General features: G+C 33.1%; 1 protein-coding gene across 2 annotated transcripts; it reads right to left on the bottom strand.

Annotated features, from left to right (window-relative positions):
• Window positions 1–2,988: 2,988 nt before the first annotated feature.
• Spred (Sprouty-related protein with EVH-1 domain) lies at window positions 2,989–18,524 on the bottom strand. Of its 2 annotated transcripts, none has more exons than XM_090117157.1 (12): window positions 18,316–18,524; window positions 12,189–12,316; window positions 10,873–10,976; window positions 10,004–10,172; window positions 8,824–8,912; window positions 8,238–8,358; window positions 7,197–7,282; window positions 6,408–6,507; window positions 5,403–5,490; window positions 4,592–4,703; window positions 3,816–3,907; window positions 2,989–3,162 (listed from the first exon to the last, which is right to left on the bottom strand). In XM_090117157.1, the coding sequence occupies exons 1-12, from the start codon at window positions 18,333–18,335 to the stop codon at window positions 3,033–3,035; spliced, it is 1,239 nt and encodes a 412-aa protein (XP_089973283.1). In that variant the 5' UTR covers window positions 18,336–18,524; the 3' UTR covers window positions 2,989–3,032. The 2 variants fall into 2 exon arrangements, with proteins under 2 accessions (XP_089973283.1, XP_089973282.1); XM_090117156.1 differs by having other exon boundaries at window positions 10,873–10,994; window positions 18,316–18,522.
• Window positions 18,525–19,072: the final 548 nt, after the last annotated feature.

Genomic DNA, 19,072 nt, shown 5'->3' with positions numbered 1-19,072 from the left:
GCGAACCCAACCGAACCACAAACGGTTTCGTGCTTTTAGAAAAAATACAATTGGTCAATTTTTTAACTGAAGTAAAAAATACTGATTAACTTCGAATTCAAGACTAGATCAGATTCAAAGATTTAATTAACAACTAGAATAATCCTTAATGCGTATTTGTTAACACATTACAATATCTAAGTTACCAGTGACATTACGATTATTTCTCTTTATCATTATTAATTATTAAAAAATATAATTTCAAAATGGAAAAGATCAAAATGCTAGGTAACGTTTCTACCCGTAATACCATTAAAATTAAAAAGAGAGAACGACTTAAATTAGTCTAACTTCGAATTTAAAAATTATTTCAAAGAAAAATTAGTTTATTAAAAACGTGATGTGTTAGACTAACGCAAAAATAATAAATAACATGAAAGATATGTTGAATATTTGTAGAGTCCAATATGAATAAACAAGAATCATGCTATCTCGCTTTACCTAAAAGATACAAATACATTAAAATGAGACAGCATGATTTTTGCTTTATTCAAAAGTTACATCCTAAACGACTAATTTTGACCAATCAGAGAGTATATAGATAAATATAGCTCTGTGTATGGTCAATTTCAATCATTTTGAACGTTTTTATAGAATTATCAGAAATAACGTAGGGACATACTCAACATTTTCAATAACATCGAATAAATTTTAACATCAAGCGCGTACTTATTAAAATAAACGCGGTAAGTTGCATTGATAAACATAAAAGTGGAAGACGAAATATTTAAACATGAGGTTTTTACACCTACAAAATCATCTATTTTAGATAATTTTGATATCAACCATAATAAAAATACATAAATGTGCTTTGACAATTCGACATACACCTTACGCTAAGTGGCAACACTATAATTAATACTTAGACTTAAGTTGCCACATCCAAAAATACACATATAAAATTTAAAAAGAATTTTAACTCATTGTGTTAAAATACATTTTTAAATTAAAAAATTGTGTTACATGTTTGTATTGTTCTGTATTTTACAGTATAAATATAATTTTTAATATGAATAAATTGAGCGGCAAAATTTTACCGCCATTTTCCATTTTGACATTTGCTGTCATTAATAATTCGAATAATGCAGAAATGCTACAAAAGATATTTTGAAGATTTTCAATATAATATTTCTCTTTTATATTTTGAACATGGACATTATATATATTTGTACGTTTTTTGTTAAAATATAACAGAAGGAAACTTAAGACAAATTACGTATAGAATAAAATCTATTCTTCGTATATTACCTTATTTGTAAATATTTGTTTTGTGTTACACATACATATATAGTATATTAATATATAATCACTATGTAACTGATAATTTACGTCAATTATATATATTTTTATTCAAGCAACAACCCATAGAACATGATAAACCTATAACACATTAACTGTTATATATTGAATTTTCATTGAAATTAAATTTATAAATCCATTTTTGTTCACAACAATCAACTATTCTATTGACAAATCGTTGCTTTAACACATAAAATTTACAAACAAGACATTAAAATTTATCAAACAAACCATATGTTTTTGTCGATAAATCACTGCGTCCCTCTCTAGCACAGTACAATCATGTATGTTAGAAGGAAACAACACGATTTTTTATGCTCCTGTCCTTTTTCCACTTTTACACTCAACTTATATACACTTATCGTTTCCACACACTTTTAAAGTCCATACTTTTAACTCCGATCCTCTCTTTGACATATTAATGTCTTGCTTGTATACTTTAGCAAAATATCTATCACTGAATATACATATATTATTTTGCGGAAAATATATTCCTTATATCCCATAAGACATCTAATAATAAATAGTATAATATGAATATCGGTGCAACCGTTTCAAAATTAGATCTGTACTCTTACTATCAATGCTACAAATTACTGCCTTTTGAAACATACAAAAACTCCATACATTGTTCAACATATATTTGTATTTTAACTTCAAAACTATGTAATTTCTCAATTATTACACATATAATTCTTGTCGTACTATCTGTATAATACAAATTTAATTTGGATTTCATCATTTCAATATGTCTCCTTTTTGCAAACATCAATCTTGCTATTCGACATCAATCTACATATTTTAATTCAAAATTTCCTCAAATATATTCTTCCCTAATAATTATATATTATTTTTAATAAATATTTCTTGTTTAAACGAGATGCTTGGTGCAAAGAACATACAGACAGTCAATTCCAAGATCAAAGATCAATATCTTGCTTCTTTTTAAAAAGACACCATTATCAATGATATTCCATAAGCATATTTTTCATACAATAAACTCGTTACACTTGTCACTATTCACATACAAAAATCCCATCTTTAAAGGTCTAACACCAGACTAATATGGCTGAATAAGTTGTTCGGCATATTACAGAAGCAAGTATCTTCAAAGATCATCCAGAAGCTTCCTTATACTGATAAATATCTCCGCTATCTTTACCCAAAATCCAATATTTCAAGCTATTAAACCATTTTCTTGGGTATCTTACTATATTTTCATTATTGTGTACAAGCTGCACAGTAAAGTATCTTTAAAGACCATCGACCACCTCATTCTTAACTATTCACTCACAAAAGTCCAATTTTTGCCTTCCAAATGTATTTCCATTTTGTAAAATCCAATTTTCCAAGCTATTAAACCATATTCTTGGGTATTTTACTATGTTGTCATCATTCTTTCACCGTACCTTTAAAACATTTCCAAGCTATGAAATGATCTTTGAACTATTAAACCATCTTCTTGGGTATTTTACTATGTTTTCGAACTATTAAACCATCTTCTTGGGTATTTTACTATGTTTTCGAGCTATTTAACCATTTCCTTGTGTATTTTCCTATATTTTTATCGTTCTTCCATCGTAAATCCAATTTTCCAAGCTATTAAACCATCTTCTTGTGTATTTTACTATATTTTCATCGTTCTTCTTGTATATTTCCCTATACTCCCACCGTCCCCCGTCTCCACTAGTGCACTATTTCCTGATGGGAGCGTGTGGCCCCCCAGCCAGCCGGGCCGAGCGGGCAGCTCGGTGCACACAGCGGAGAGGCAGGTAACACCAGAGACACGGGACTAGCAGGCTGAGGAGGGTTATGCCGATCCAGCTGGAATGGAAATTGCTTTTATTATAATAGTGGAATTTTTTTTTTGTTGGTAATAGAAAGCGCTTGACCACAATCTCGCCTGATGTTAAGCTGAGATGTGGTCTAAGATGGAACGCGCTTCCCTAGAAGGTACCTGTTCACTCTACGCTTGAAGGAATAATAAATGTGTGCTTTTAATTAGTTTTATTATATTCAAATGCTTTGTAAATATAAATTCGGCTATGTAGCGCAATTGTGAAAAATTAAAAAAAAAAATCAATTGCAAAAGATAGAAAATATAACAAAAATGAGCAATGATTTACAAAATCGTGAAATATACTACAAACAAGAATAATTCTGGAATCTTTTTTTTCATAATACAAAATAATATATTATGTAGATAGTGAAAGCAATAGTTGTAACAATTTTACGAATAAAAATAGTGAAAAACATTATTTACTGCAAAAATAAAACTTAACTATTAAAGTAATCTCGAAATATTCCATTCCCTAGTAATAATGCTATATTTTTTCACTATTTATGTAAAAAATAACACAATTTAGTACCGTTTAGTGCAGTTTTCGTCTGGCGGTGCAAACTCAAAATATTCCATTCCCTATATTATCTATATCTATTTTTTCACTATTTATGTCAAAAATAATCCAATTTAGTACCGTTTAGTGCAGTTTTCGTCTGGCGGTGCGCAAGCGCAGGGATGCATCGCGAAATCGCCTTCCGAGTCCGACATACAGTGGTATAGCATACACTGAAATTATAAAATAATAGTATTAAGAAATAATTAACATATTATAATCAAATATTTTTGTGGAAAAATTTTGTTGTCAATCTTAATATATATAAATCTCGTGTCACAATGTTTGTCCTCAATGGACTCCTAAACCACTTAACCGATTATAATAAAATTCGCACACCATGTGCAGTTCGATCCAACTTGAGAGATAGGATAGTTTAAACATGTAGGTACCACGGGCGAAGCCGGGGCGGACCGCTATTGTTCTATATAATTTATTGAACGGCGCTGTCCATTGATTAAAACAAATTGGTGCAATCGTTTTTGGGTTTATCGCGAACAGACAGACAGACAATACCTTAACTTTATTTTCTCATATTATACAGTATATGTATATGTTACAGTCAAAACCCTGAACCCTGAAATTGTTTTACTTGCCCATTACAGAAAGATTTAAGTGCTAAAATCTATTCAGTACGTTGGTTAAAACCTATATTGACTGAATGTCTGCTCTTTAAATCAGTCAATAAGGTTATTGACTAAGGGTGTCGGTCAATAACCTTATTAACTGATTTTGTCAGATAAAATCAGTCAATAAGGATATTAACCGGCGCCCTTAGTCAATAATCTTAATAACCGTCAATAAGGATATTAACTGGTTCAGGGTTTTGACTGTAGCATATATAATAAATAAATTACCTGAGCACATTGAATACAGCTGACATGATCGATGCAAGACTTGAAACAATCAGGCGCATATTCACAAGCGCCATTCCCGTTTGCACTCTCTAAATACCATTCGTGACAATGTCTGAAAATATAATTAAATATGTTATTAAAAAAAAATGTATGCGTGTACTAGAGTACACACGTAAGAAGTGAAACTTCTTTATGACCTTAAAAATGTCACGCGTACGGCGTAACGCAAAAATGTTACACTAAATTTTTGTCCAACCCCGATAAAGAAGTTTCACTTCAAAAAGTTTAAAAATAAATGGTAAATCCTTACCGTAAAATGAGTAGCGTTTGAATAGAAAAATGTTTTCGCCGTTGACTAATTTGTCATATAGAATTACGAATGCGAGAAAATAATTTTTAAGCTATTGCATAGCTTCTATCGCGGGCCTTGAGCGCGGGGACCGAATCGAGAAATTCCGTAACGAAAAACCTCACGCTCCCCACGGGGACGGGCGCGGAGGTGTGGCTTGAAGGCATAGCATGCAATAGCTTTACCGGGGCAGTCCCCGAGTGCCACACGTCTTTTTTTTGAGATTAGCGCGTTCAAACAAACAAACTCTTCAGCTTTACAATATTAGTATGGGGGCCGATTTTTCAATCCTTGGATAAAACGTATTCGTCGAATAATGTATAAAACTACCATTTTAAAAACGTATTCTAATTGCCCGTATTTGACAGTTTACGTGACATTTTAATATTATCGTGTAATACTTTATTGGACGGATAAGTTTTATCCAAGCATTGAAAAATCGGCCCTAGATGTTATATCTACCTGCATTTCAATCTAGCTTGGTAAGTTTCGGCCGGTTTCTTGTCTGGTAACGGCGGCGGTCCACTGTACGAGCATTTCTTTATAGATCCTGGAATTATTATTTGCCATTAATTTTCCATGTTTTTACACATAATGAAGATTATTTAATAGGCCATCCACGCGTCTGCCGAACAACGTGACAAACAACGAACACATAGGGTCGGCGCTACACAGAGTATCGAGAAGGAAATAAGTACATCTCTTTTCTTTGTATAGTGCTGTCCCTATCTATGTGTTTGTTGTTTGTCACGTTGTTCGGCAGACGTGTGGATGGCCTATAATTATATACTAGTGTATTGTATATTAATACACATTCTAATCTTTCCGGACCAAGTCTCTTACTTGTAAATATTTTGTTGTTTGTGATTTTACATTATTAAGGGGCGATTTTTCCATCCTTGGTTAAAATGTATCCGTCTAATAAAGTATACGGACAATTAGAATACATTTTTGAAATGGTAGTTTAATATGTTATTCGACGAATAAATTTTAACCAAGGATTGAATAATCAGCCCCAAAACAATACATTATTAATATGCTGATCACTACATAGTATAAAACAAAGTCGCTTTCTCTGTCCCTATGTATGCTTAAATCTTTAAAACTATGCAATGGATTTTGATGCGGTTTTTTTTAATAGATAGAGTGATTCAAGAGGAAGGTTTTATTATATAATTTATTATGTTTTAGACAAAGCGGGCGAAGCCGCGGGCGGTAAGCTATATATATAAATTACTAGCTTTCCGCCCGCGGCTTCGCCCGCGTTTTCAAAGAAAAACCCATTCCCGTAGGATTTCCGGGATAAAACCTATCCTATGTCCTTTCTCGAGTATCAAAGTATCTCTATACCAAATTTCATGCAAATTGGTTCAGTAGTTAAGGCGTGATTGAGTAACAGACAGACATAGTTACTTTCGCATTTATAATATTAGTATGGATATATTGAATAATTTCGTAGGTTTGTACCTGAATCCCTCTTTAACAAAGCTGGCTTGGTGTTAGGCGATGATTTCTCTGATGTAATGATGCCGCCCGGACTCACTTGTGGATACGTGTACTCGTGAACCTACGAAATAATATTATTTTATTATTATTTAACTATTTATTGTACCACACCATTTAAAATTAAAATACATAAAATATATTTTTATACAGATTGTATGTAAAGTACATAAGGTGAGCTTATAGCTTATCAGCGATTTCTTCCAGGCATATTCACTTGAAGCTTCATGTTTGATAATATATCCTATGTGCATGATAAATGTTATGTGAATTCAAAAGATTCTAGTCAATTATGGAGTTTATAAATAAAATAGCTTAATACTGAGTTGGTCCCCTTTTTGCTAAAGGTCTGCCACACTTTTGTCTTTTTCTGTGTTTTTTGTATTCCTTATTCTTTTCATTATATCTGTTGTTGGCTTTTGGCGAAATAAATTATTCTTATTCTTATAAAATAGTGACATTGATTTTTTTTTTGGAGTTGCATAATTATTTATTGAAATGCACGTAAAATCTACTTGTTGGTGCTTGTTTTGCAGGTTTAATATAAATTTCCCACCAAAACTTTGCTTGTATTTTGTTGTTGATAGAAAAAATGTATATATCTATACTTAAATAATAAATAATTAATAAAAAAATGTTGTGTGGTTTTATGAAAGCACGGTAAAAGTGAAACTGTTCGAACGGTTCCGAACACTGCTTTGTGTAGCGCATGTCGCGTGTAATAAAAGTTTCACGTTAAAAAAACAAACTTACAGCAGACAGTTGAACATACGGACAGCGATCTGGATCGTCCTCTATCGATTTCTCCGCGAATTGAGTTTCGTACTGTTTTAGCGATTCTGAAATATAAATATATAATTATTAATTAGGTTTTATATATTTATTTAATAAGAAGAATATTAGATTTAATAGGAAATTGTTCAATGTATCTGTAAATTTTGTTTTAGAAGGTCAAATCACCCTCCTTATATTTGTCCATTTAAAACCGAAACCGCATATCGGTTTTGCGAGTTTTCAACCGAATCTAGTGTCTTCCTATATTAATTTTGTCTAGTTTTGACAATTTGAAGGCGGTGTTGTTTTTTTAGAAGTTTTGCGGTTACAGTAGCTTACCGCTCGCGGGAAAAGTTTTGTGAAAATATGTTTGCATGAGCCATTTCGAACGTTTTGTAGATAGTTTCTGTATTGTTCGTTTTTTTTCCTGTATGCTTAGCGCTTAGAAGCTCTTAAGTTGTTGCTTCTAAGATACTCGTTTAATTATAGCTGACAGACAGACAGAAAAGAGCAATTATGGAGTTTCTTGCCGGTTCTTCTCCATAGATACTGCTTTCCGAATCGGTGGTAATTGTTAAAATATGTAATGACGATTCAAAAGTACTTTTTAACCGACTTCAAAAAAAGGAGGAGGTTATTAATCGACTTCAAAAAAAAGGAGGAGGTTATCAATTCGGCCGGTATGTTTTTTTTTTATGTATGTACACCGATTACTCCGAGGTTTCTGAACCGATTTACGTTATTCTTTTTTTGTTCGATGCGGGATGGTGTCGAATTGGTCCCATAAAATTCAATTCCCATAAAACATAATTTTATTCGGATAGGCCCAGTAGTTTTTATTTTATGAGCATTTTTGTCTGTATTTGTAAATGTTGCAAGTGCAAGTTTGAAATCGGTTGTTTTTAACGCAGTCTCCTTGTATAAGAAGTAATTGAATAAATAAATATTTGAGTTTGAGTATATTAGTATTATAAGTATTAGTATATAAGTATATTATATTAGTATAGCTGTTACACTAACCGCGGGGATGCCTCGGTAGAGTGATAGCAGAGAGTATCGGCGTCTGTAAATCATCTCGTGGCCGACGGGATGCTGTGGAGTTCTCCGAACTGGACCGCGAGTCGGTTGGCAGGTTGAGGCACTGGAAATTTAAGATTTTCTTGTTTATATTTGAGAAAATAAAATAAAAAACGGTCAAGCGGACTCACGAAAAGGTTCAGTACTATGGGGACGGAATATTATACCTATATTTTTTATTTTTTAGTATTTGTTATTATAGCGGCAACGGAAATTCGTAATTTGTGAAAATATTAGGTTTATGAGATACAGCCTGGACACACAGACAGACAACGAAATCTCAGTAATAGGGTCCCGTTTTACCGTTACGGTACGGAACTCTAAAAAAGATATAAAATATCAATAAGACAGAATTATGCGATTAACGCTACTAAAATATCTGTTTATTTTTTAAGTTTGATTTCTTTTTAGTTAATCGAGTGCTTGGCAAGTTGTTGTTGAATTTCTTCGTATTCTACTTTTTTTTTTTACAAAAGTCCATATAACTAAGAAATTATGTTCAAAACGTAAAATAATTAAATATACTCACTTCGAATATATTGTTCTCTTCGTCGTCGTCTTTCCGCTCTTGGTTTCGCAGTTTATACGAATAGTGTGAGGGCCACGAGCCACCCAGACCTGAAGCCATATAACATAATAGTTGTAGGTTTTTTGTCTATTTTAATCCGTCAGTCCTCGGATCACAGACACAATAGAAAATCTATTGTGTCTCGGCCCGATCGGGCCGCTCGGTGGTCAATGGGTTAATAAAAACATTTAAAAAATTAATACAGTTTTTCAGTATTCAAAAGCAGACGAGAAGTCGGGAAAATAATATAATGAATAAATCGCGTTTCAAATCCGTTAAAAATCTTTAATTACTTAATGTAAATATATATAGTTATTATATTTAACCCATTGAGCCCCGAACGGCCCGATCGGGCCACGACACAAAAGATTTTCTATTGTCTGTGATTCCGGGGCCTGAGTTATTAAATAATAATATATTGCTTCTTTTAAGTATGGTGATAATTTGTGATGAAATTCTTCTTTTTATTAAATAGCCACAATTTAAAGCTATGATAACTGAAAACGTTAGACTAATTTTGACGATTTTCATTCATGTCATTATCACAATAGCAATAAATTTTTTCATTATAAACAATATAGATATTAAATAAATAAAAATACGTACCGTGTAGGAATCCAGTATACGGTAGAAGGGAAGCAAAAGAAAGCACATTAGATAAATTAGTTCACGTCTAAGCGTTTAGCGATGCCATTTTAATGCATTACCCGTTTAAATTCGGCTCAAGGCAGATTTATAACCATTTATCGACAACAAATCTAGCTCGAAGGACCAAATTTAGATTTCTTTGAAAAACTATAATAATTAAGCTTTAAAATTATTATATTGTCAATATTACTAAAGAATTTTAGCTTTAAGTGATAAAACCCAAAACATTTTTTAAATTCAGTTAGTAGCAGGTTGATATAAGCGGCAATAAAACTCTATAGTGTTTTTAGCATTTAATTATGACTAGAAAAACTGTAACAAAAATATTAAGTATTTTTCAATCATTTCTTCCTTTCATTGGTCCTGATTCACTGTATATGAACTTTTCTTACTTTCACACATAATTCATGCGTGCTATTTTCCCATGTCACCTACGGATGTCATTTTCATAAGTGACTTGCAAAAGTCCCTAGCACCCAGTCCCCCAGCTTACCGTCTAACAGTTCCTCAAGCGCGGTCCGAACGCCGCGGTCGAACGCTCGCGCGTCGGCCGCCGTTTGGAACGTTAGACCGAAACGCTTTTCCTCAGTGAGCCAATGGTGAAAGGTTGGCATCACCTTGTGGTACTGGAAGTCCTTTTGGATCGTGCATTCGAGGACCACCTGGAATGTTTTTTGTAACAATAAACAACTAGACTTATAATCCTGCTAAAAAATTGGTTGTCTGTAAAGTCGGTTTACTGACGATAGTTGAACGTGACAACGTAACGTGTGTTTCTTTGTCGCTCGTTCCGCGCTCTCGCTTGCACTTCAAGTCTACATGGAACGCCTCAGAGCGAGGTAACTCCGCATGAGTCATGTTTTTTCGTGCGTGCAGACAGCGCTATCGAATTATAACACGTTGTCACGTCAAAAATTGTCGTATACAAGACTCTGCCGCCGCGGCCGCGGCCGGTATTAGGCAGTTTTCTAATGAGCGATGCAATAGATTTTGAACATTACTACTACGACATAAGGCGATAATCAATGAATGATATAACTTCAATCGGACATTTTTGACAACCTTTTAGGCGATTTATGAGGATAGCTTTTTGTGGAATTATGACGTTGTATTTTACTAATTTGTAATCTATGCTGTGCATACAAAGCAAGTATTGAAAATGACACTATTTGCAATTGATACCATGATTTAAGCTGATTAATTTTCCCAATCATTAACAAAGGTAAAACATCAAAAAGTCCTAGTAATAAAAATGTATTAGACAGGTCAAATTTTCCAAAAAATTTGAAATGGTGAAAAAATGAGGGTACCCTACAATTTAACAATTTTTTTTTGCTTTTTTGCCAATTTTTTTTTACTTACCGTATTATCGCTAATCCGTTTCCCGTGTATATAATACTCGTAGGGCAGCACGGGTGCCGCGCCCGACGCCGATGTTGTGTCGCTCCCGCTCGCCGCCTGGCCGCCTGCCAGGGGAGACGACTCTTGATAAACAAATTAGGTAATTATAAATATATAATTTATAATTATAAATATTATAAATATATAATGTATAATTATATGTTGGAAATAGAAAACAACAAAAAAGCGAAACAGTTTGGAGGAAAACGAATATGTTTTAACACGATTTGTGTGTGTGTAGTCAATGTGAAGAGAAATTCAAAATGAATAAAATATGGGCGAAAACTTTAAATACAGTTTGAGTCGTCACTCAATTTGTGTGACAGTGTGTGAAGAAAAGAACACGGAGATAGACATACGCATAAAAAAGCGAAAATATCAAACAAAAAGTGAAACGTTAATCACAAAATGTGTGTATGTGTGTGTGCGTGTATGATAAAGATAGACGAAGAGTGCGAATAAAAACAACCCATGGACATTTAAAAATAATATTTTAAGCATAAAAACAAGCTATTTACATATTGCATTATTCTTCTACTAGCGGTATCTATTCGGTATATATTGCAGACACCCCAAGTATTATTTTAAAAAAGAATTCAATGTACTGTTTTGACTTTCCTACGTTTTTAATATATACTAGCTGTGCCCCGCTTCGCCCGCATTGCTCCGCTCCTGTTGGTCTTGGCGTGATGATATACAGCCCATAGCCTTCCTCGATGAATGAGCTATTTAACACCGAAAGAATTTTTCAAATCGGACCAGTAGTTCCTGAGATTAGCGTGTTCAAACAAACAAACAAACTTTTCAGCTTTATATTATTAGTTACTAGGTTTCGGCCCGCGCAGTCAAAGAAAAACCCGCATAGTTCCCGTTCCCGTGGGATTTCCGGGATAAAACCTATCCTTTGTCCTTTCTCGGGTATCAAAATATCTCTATACCAAATTTCATGCAAATTGGTTCAGTACCTAGTTAAGGCGTGATTGAGTAACAGACAGACAGAGTTACTTTCGCATTTATAATATTAGTATGGTTTATTATTATTTATTTAACACTTTATTGTGCAATAAACCAGGTACATAAAATAACAATTTACAATAAACAAAAGCACAAAGGGCGGCCTTATCACTATGCAGTGATTTCTGCCAGGCAACCACGGGGAGAAGGCAAAGAAGCGAGATAATAAATTGAGAAACAGAAGAAAATAACAATTATTAGATTGAGTAGAAGTAATTATATAATACAATAAAATGCATAGTTAGTATAGATTCCACACTAACCAGTAACAAATCTCCCCTCCCGGCGGCCGACCATCACGTCGGCGAGCCCGCCGCCGCTCAGCGCGACCCACCCGCCCGTGCCCTCGTCGCGACACATCACCTGCGCGCGGACACGCACCACGCAGACACTGGGGGAGGAAAACGGAAAAAAAATTACAAAAATTCCAATTTGAGAAGAAATAGGTACCTATTACAAAAAAAAAAATCCCTAAAAACGCATTCGACTTTGTAAATATGGTTGAATGAATGAAAGTTGTGAACTTAGGTAAGAAGTAAGAACCTATTTTCGCACAAAAAAAAGTTGATTCGGTTTGAGATATCTAAACCGCATGAATCTACCTAGCAGGAAGTAGGAACCCGACTTCACTCACGTAGTAACCACTCAAAATGAAATCTATGTGCTAATCCATACTGTAATCTATCTAGGTACCAAATTTCATACAGATCCATAGTCCATACAATCATGTTGCATGTAAGAATATCAAACATACATTCATAAGAACTTTCGAATTTATACTATACCGAGACTAGTTTCTACTACTACTACTACTACTACTACGTCATTCTTGAAGTTCACGAGTATACAGGCTGTCCCACTATTGGTATACTAAGCGCGTAGGGACTTGTAGTTTTGCAAACACTGATCACGTAAAAAATACTTACATCAAAATTACATCAAAAAATGTTTGCTAAATTTTTCCTGAAAATCCATTTTTTCTTCTCTAGCTTCGCGCAGCCGGCATATACCGCTTCGCTAACATTTTGTGTATGAAAACATAATCTTAAACGATAGGTCATGTGCTGGTAGCAAAGCTGGGCGGGTTGCTTGTTATGGGTGTATACATAGAGTTTTAAGAATGCATCTATTTGAAAAAAAAAACTGCGTCGGGAATTTTATAAGTATTTTTTACGTACTCAGCGTATGCAAAACTATAACCTCCGTTGAGCTTAGTATACCAACAGTGGGACACCCTGTATAATATGATATTAAAATTATTATATAGTATATACCCAAATCAAGTTTTTCAATTTATACGAAAACCATGCATGTTATGCCATTACGAAATTAAGGTAATCCGTATTACACAAGAACCCAAGTTTTGCGATTTATTATAATACAATTTAACCACAGAATCAAACAATCAAAATATTCTTCCAACTGATAAGTGTCTTAAACCTAAATGGTAAGTGGTGATATAGCTGATACGTATGTCTGCGTCATGCATTGTCTAATTCAATCTTCATATACTTTAGTCCTTGGATTAGCATTGTATAGCATTGTAACCTGATAGTGTGACCATAGTTTTAGCAAAATCACATTGAAAAACACTATAGATAGTTCTTTGTAATTTGTAAATAAACTTCATACTTTGCTTGATAGAGATATTTGTACTTTACTACTAAACCTAGATTAGATATAGATATCATATACAATAATTAATAAATTACATCATTTAACTATTTAAAAGCTTTCTGCTCAGAGCTTTGAAAGCTTAGATTGAAAGCTTGTGAGAAACAATTTTTTTTAGGTACCTACCTACTATTGTAAATATTAGGCTTAGTTATAAGGTTCATTATGACAAATCACTCAAATAAATACTATTATGTACTACAATAATTGTAATGTAATTTTTTATTTCTAGATATTTCTAATTATATTTTTTTAGAAACCTTACTTACTCTTCCATATTTTATTTCAGCAATATTGCACTGATTCCTTTTAAAGCTCAACATTCACAAGAAAATAGAAAAATTATCTGACTTGAATTCTAGGATTTAGTTTTTAATCAAACTTGTAAGCACTACTTATAACTGTTAGTATTAAGATTATTAGATTGAAGACTGTGTTAAACTGACCAACACCTGGTATTTAGTAAGAATACTTCTAATAATATTCCTAATTGCATTATGTGGATATTGTTAGTTTGGCAATCTTCACTAATTAATTTATAAGGATTATGTCTTATAAGGATTTAAAGAATGCCTGCAGTCAGTTTGAATTCTGTTAAGTTTTTTGGTTAAGCCATGATAAATCTCCTGAAAAATATTCAAAATGGGTGATATGCCCATGTCGTGACGTATCTATACATATATTATATAGAGGAAAGGTTTGTATGTATGTATGTATGTATGCATAAACTACTGGACCGATTTTGATGAAATTTGGCACAGACAATATTTAGACCCTGAGAATGAACATAGGCTACCTTTTATTGCGAAATATGTACCACGGGCGAAGCCGGGGCGGACCGCTAGTAATAGATATTCAGACTTTCACATTACTTATTAGTTATTATCATACTAATATGGAAAAAACACATTACAGTTTACAGCCAAAGAAAAAAAATGTATAAAAGAGCAAGATTGTCCAAATCGAGTTCGTTTTACTATCTAAAGATTTATACCTAAACATCAAGATTTGTTATGGAATGTAAGGAATTATTTCATTGACCAATTTTTTCAATTAGAAACCAAGTTATCACATTAGGTTATCAAGGCAAATCAAAACAAAGATAGTGTACTTTTCTTACATAGGTACAAATATTTTGAAATTTAAATTACATATAGGTATTTATTTATAAAAGCAGGATAGATAAATAAATTTATGTACATATAGCTTTCGCATAAGTAAGTAATATTATATATTGCATATAATAAAAAAAAATTGGGTCTAAAATGTAATTTTACAATTACAATGTTAATTTTATATTATAGTAGTAGATTGTAATACAAATAGTAAATCGCAGATACCTAGTTCATTCAAACCTTGATAAAACTAATATAGAAACAAAGTTTGTCTCATAGCACATAGCTCAATTTACAACGGCTGAGACAATTTGATCCTTCCTGTTTCGGCTGATTAAATAATTACATGTTGCTTAGTCATTTCTCAACACACTCTCTTGGAACCTTTGTTATGTATTTTGGGACTTTAAAACCTAAGTGAAAACTTGTTTCTTAGTAGTGCAGATGATTTTGAAATCTGTTCTATGAATTGACTTTTCTGATAAAGTGTATATGCTGTAATAATTTTTATCCTGTTAGATTATGGTCGTTTTCACAGGAATAAAATATATTAAGCTCACGAAATGTTTTATATTTAGCATATTTGATATTCCATACAAAGAAGATACACAAAGTTAAAAGTTACAACAGAAGACATAAGAGAAATATGGTACAATTATTAGTATGTCAATTGAAGAGAATCTAAGGACAATGAATGAATATATGAAATACTAGCTGTGCCCCACAGTTTTACCCGCAATGCTCCGCTCCGGTAGGTCGTAGTGTGATGATATATAGCTTATAGCCTTCCTCAATAAATGGGCTTTCTAACACCAAAAGATTTTTTCAAATCGGACCAGTAGTTCCTGGGACTAGCGTGTTCAAACAAACAAACTCTTCAGCTTTATAATATTAGTACAGAGGAGGAGAAAATTATCGTAAGAATGTGATGTTTCAGTGTTGCACGCCTCATAAGCGAAGCGTTGAGGTGGGTACTACTGTCACTTCGCGCAAAACATCTGATTTTTCAAACTTAAAATGTCTTTATGTATCATACATTGCACTTGTAAGATAATACATACACACACATATTAAGAAAAAACACTATTTTTAACGTTCATGATATTTTTGATGTCATTTTTGTTATTTAAACTAGTTAAAAACAGTTTAAAAAAGTTCTGTCTTGGACGTCCGTGTGTCTGTATGTGCGGATCCTTTTTCTTGTTAACACGATAGCGACCGAAATACTTTACTAATCGAGTCTTTTTTTTTCTCTTACGCTTGAGTATGCTCAGGAATAGAACCCTTTCATTTTTCAGGGTCTGATTCGATGTGGTTTAATTGTTATTAAATAAACAAAAATAATAATTAATAAATATTAAATATTTATTAAAAAAAAATTATGAGGCGTGCACTTTTGGATTTTCCAAATTATTTAAAAGTAGCCTAGATGTCACTCTCAAGACTCCTAACTACTTCTAGATGTAACAAGTCCTTTCTTATATGGTTTAGTAAAATAAGTTAAAATGTGAATGTGTGATGTGATTGCAAAATCAATCCTATAATTCCACTTTCACCAATCGAGCTTTCACCAAAAGTAACCATATACTTGTTATTCATTATTTATTTTCATTTTAGTAATTGTGTTTATGTCAATGCAGCTGGCCTAATATGGTAAATCAATTTACAACGAAAGTAGCTAAGAATGAGTTATGTTTGATACTCTTTCGTGCAAAAACAACTGATCAGATTGGTATGAAATTTGGTACAGGGATAGATAATAGTCTACATTTAGCAAATAAATCACTTGAATTTGAATCTTAAGGACATAGGTTGCTTTTTAGCTGGGTACTGTGTGAGTGAAGCTGCAATCAAGCTAGTTATTATATAAATTATAAGTTTTAGATGGATATTGTGATATCAACCATACAATACTTTCAGATTATTCAAATATCTTTACCACAAGAGCTACTACTCCATCATTTTCAGGTAACTTTGTAGTAAGATGATAGTAATCACAAAGTATGAATAGTAATTGTACTTAATAAACTAGGAAAATATAAATTTTATTGAAAAGAGTGTTTAATATTGATGTTCATGTCACAATTACTCAGCATTCTTTAAATTTTGCACGCCTCATAAGCGAAGCGTTGAGGTGGGTACTACTGTCACTTCGCGCAAAACATCTCATTTTTCAAACTTAAAATGTCTTTATGTATCATACATTGCACTTGTAAGATAATACATACACACACATATTAAGAATTTATAATATTTCCTTATTGTACTAAAGTAGTTTAAAAATGTATTTTATTAAATGCATAGGTATTAGGGAAAATACAAATACCTACTATTGGTTTGATTAAAAAAATTGTTGGGCCAAAAAATAGCATTTGAGTTGAATCTGAATCTAGATTTATACAGCTATTTATATATAGCTATAAATTTTGAATGAAATTTCAATAGATGGATTTAAAAAGTGTAAATAAAGATTCACAGACTTCTGTTAACCCATTGACCACCGAGCGGCCCGATCGGGCCGAGACACAATAGATTTTCTATTGTGTCTGTGATCCGAGGACTGACGGATTAATCCTATGAAATGCAAATAGCAATTTCTTATCAAAGATAACAGTACAATCATCTTTTAGTGCAGAAATACAATTTGTGAATGGCAGATTAACTGTCTTTTTTATACTATTATGTAGGTATCTCTTAGGATTCTTGTTATTTGGTCTATTTACCTGGCTACCTTTTCCCATTATAGGTTCAGGTAGTTAGTAAAAGGACAAAAAAATTATGGTTTCTTATGAAGTGCATGGAAGGAATGTGTTTAAAATTATTTTTCTTTTATTGGAACAGCTAATTTTTATACCAGTAATAGGATGTTAGTTAAATTGTGTGTCAAAATGAAATACGTTTTGTACATAGTGAACTGGTGATTGTAATTATTGACATACGACCTTTTTACGTATTAATTAAAAAGCTATTAAAAGCGAGGTATTGATCAAGTGCGAAAAAAAATTTATTGTCAATAGGTACCTAGGTAATTTTTAATTAAAGTGCTTTTAAACACGTAAATCTAAATTGAATAATAATTAAATTAACGTTGTATTTGTATTATATTGTATATTTAATACAGGAAAAAATAATTTGAATAATATAATTACGAACGTCAGTTTTTAAATATCGTCTGGGTACATATTGCAAAAACTAGTTTCGCGGAAAATCAGCTTTCAAGCTCATAACAACGCAACGCAATTAAATACGTAGCGAAGATAATTCATTCAAAAACAGTTTCATTCGAGCTAGCTTCAAACGACCCCGAACTGCTACCTACATTACAATGAATGAACCACCAGTCATTGATTATAGAATATAGCTATACATCGCAGGGTGACCTAAGGGCGGCGGTCAAACATTCATGTTTCACATACGCTTTCAATTATACCTGCTTTAAAAACTCCAATAAAGCCTAGCTATGATATCAATGAGCCTCTGAAATAGCTGAAAATCATAAATCATCTATGCTTAGGTCGTAAAATGGCCGGGGAAGGGCCCTACCTACATCGCAGGGCGCGACTTGTACGACGAAAAACTGGACATTGCGGACGACACTTACTTTTCAGATGCCTCGGTCATGATTCGACACGTCGAATATCCTAATTTCTACTCGCCACTTCACAGATTTCACCATTTTTATGACATAAATACATCAGATTCACTTGCGAACCGTTCTTATTTCGGCCCTTTGTTGGGCCTTAATACGCGTGCGCGTCAATAACAGTCCGGGCGGGTTTTCAATGAAACCGGCGTGCTCGAGCGACAGGTGGCGCGGGAATCGTGCTGTATCCCGACTACAGCTACGCGATTGGTAGATTTCAACACGCCTGCTATTTCGACCAACCAGAGCGCAGAATCTCGCGATTAACCAATGACGTAGTTTCAGAAAGTAGGTTCACTGAACCGCGGCATTTTAAAATTATTTGACACTGCGTTTAAAATAAAACCGTATTTTTAAATTATTTTAATTTAAGGGAATTCAAATAATATTTATACTATAATTCCCTTAAAATATAAGCACATATGTGTATAAAGATCGCGGAACGTATTTACACCGGTAGGGAGCGATGCGCTATGTAGGTCAGATCGCTTTGGAGGCTTCGACGGTTACTGAATGAAACGCAGGTTCGCAATGGGCCCCTCCATTCCGTTCATACAGCGCACCATTGAAAAATAAATAGGTCAAATCATTGCAGTGTGCCCCAATTGCAGGTCAGTTGCACGATTCACGGGCGGGTATGCAACGGGCCCCCAAGCTTCTAAAAATAGATGTTCTATATTCGGGCAGGTCATGTAATGCAAGCCTCCATAATGTA

This window comes from Colias eurytheme, chromosome 27, assembly GCF_061535395.1.
Source record: "Colias eurytheme isolate Ceu_HAF_F1 chromosome 27, ilColEury1 Martin Lab GWU primary, whole genome shotgun sequence".
NCBI classification, from domain to species: Eukaryota; Metazoa; Arthropoda; class Insecta; order Lepidoptera; family Pieridae; genus Colias; species Colias eurytheme.
Note: the sequence above shows the minus strand (reverse complement) of the source record. Positions and strands in the feature narration are given on the sequence as shown.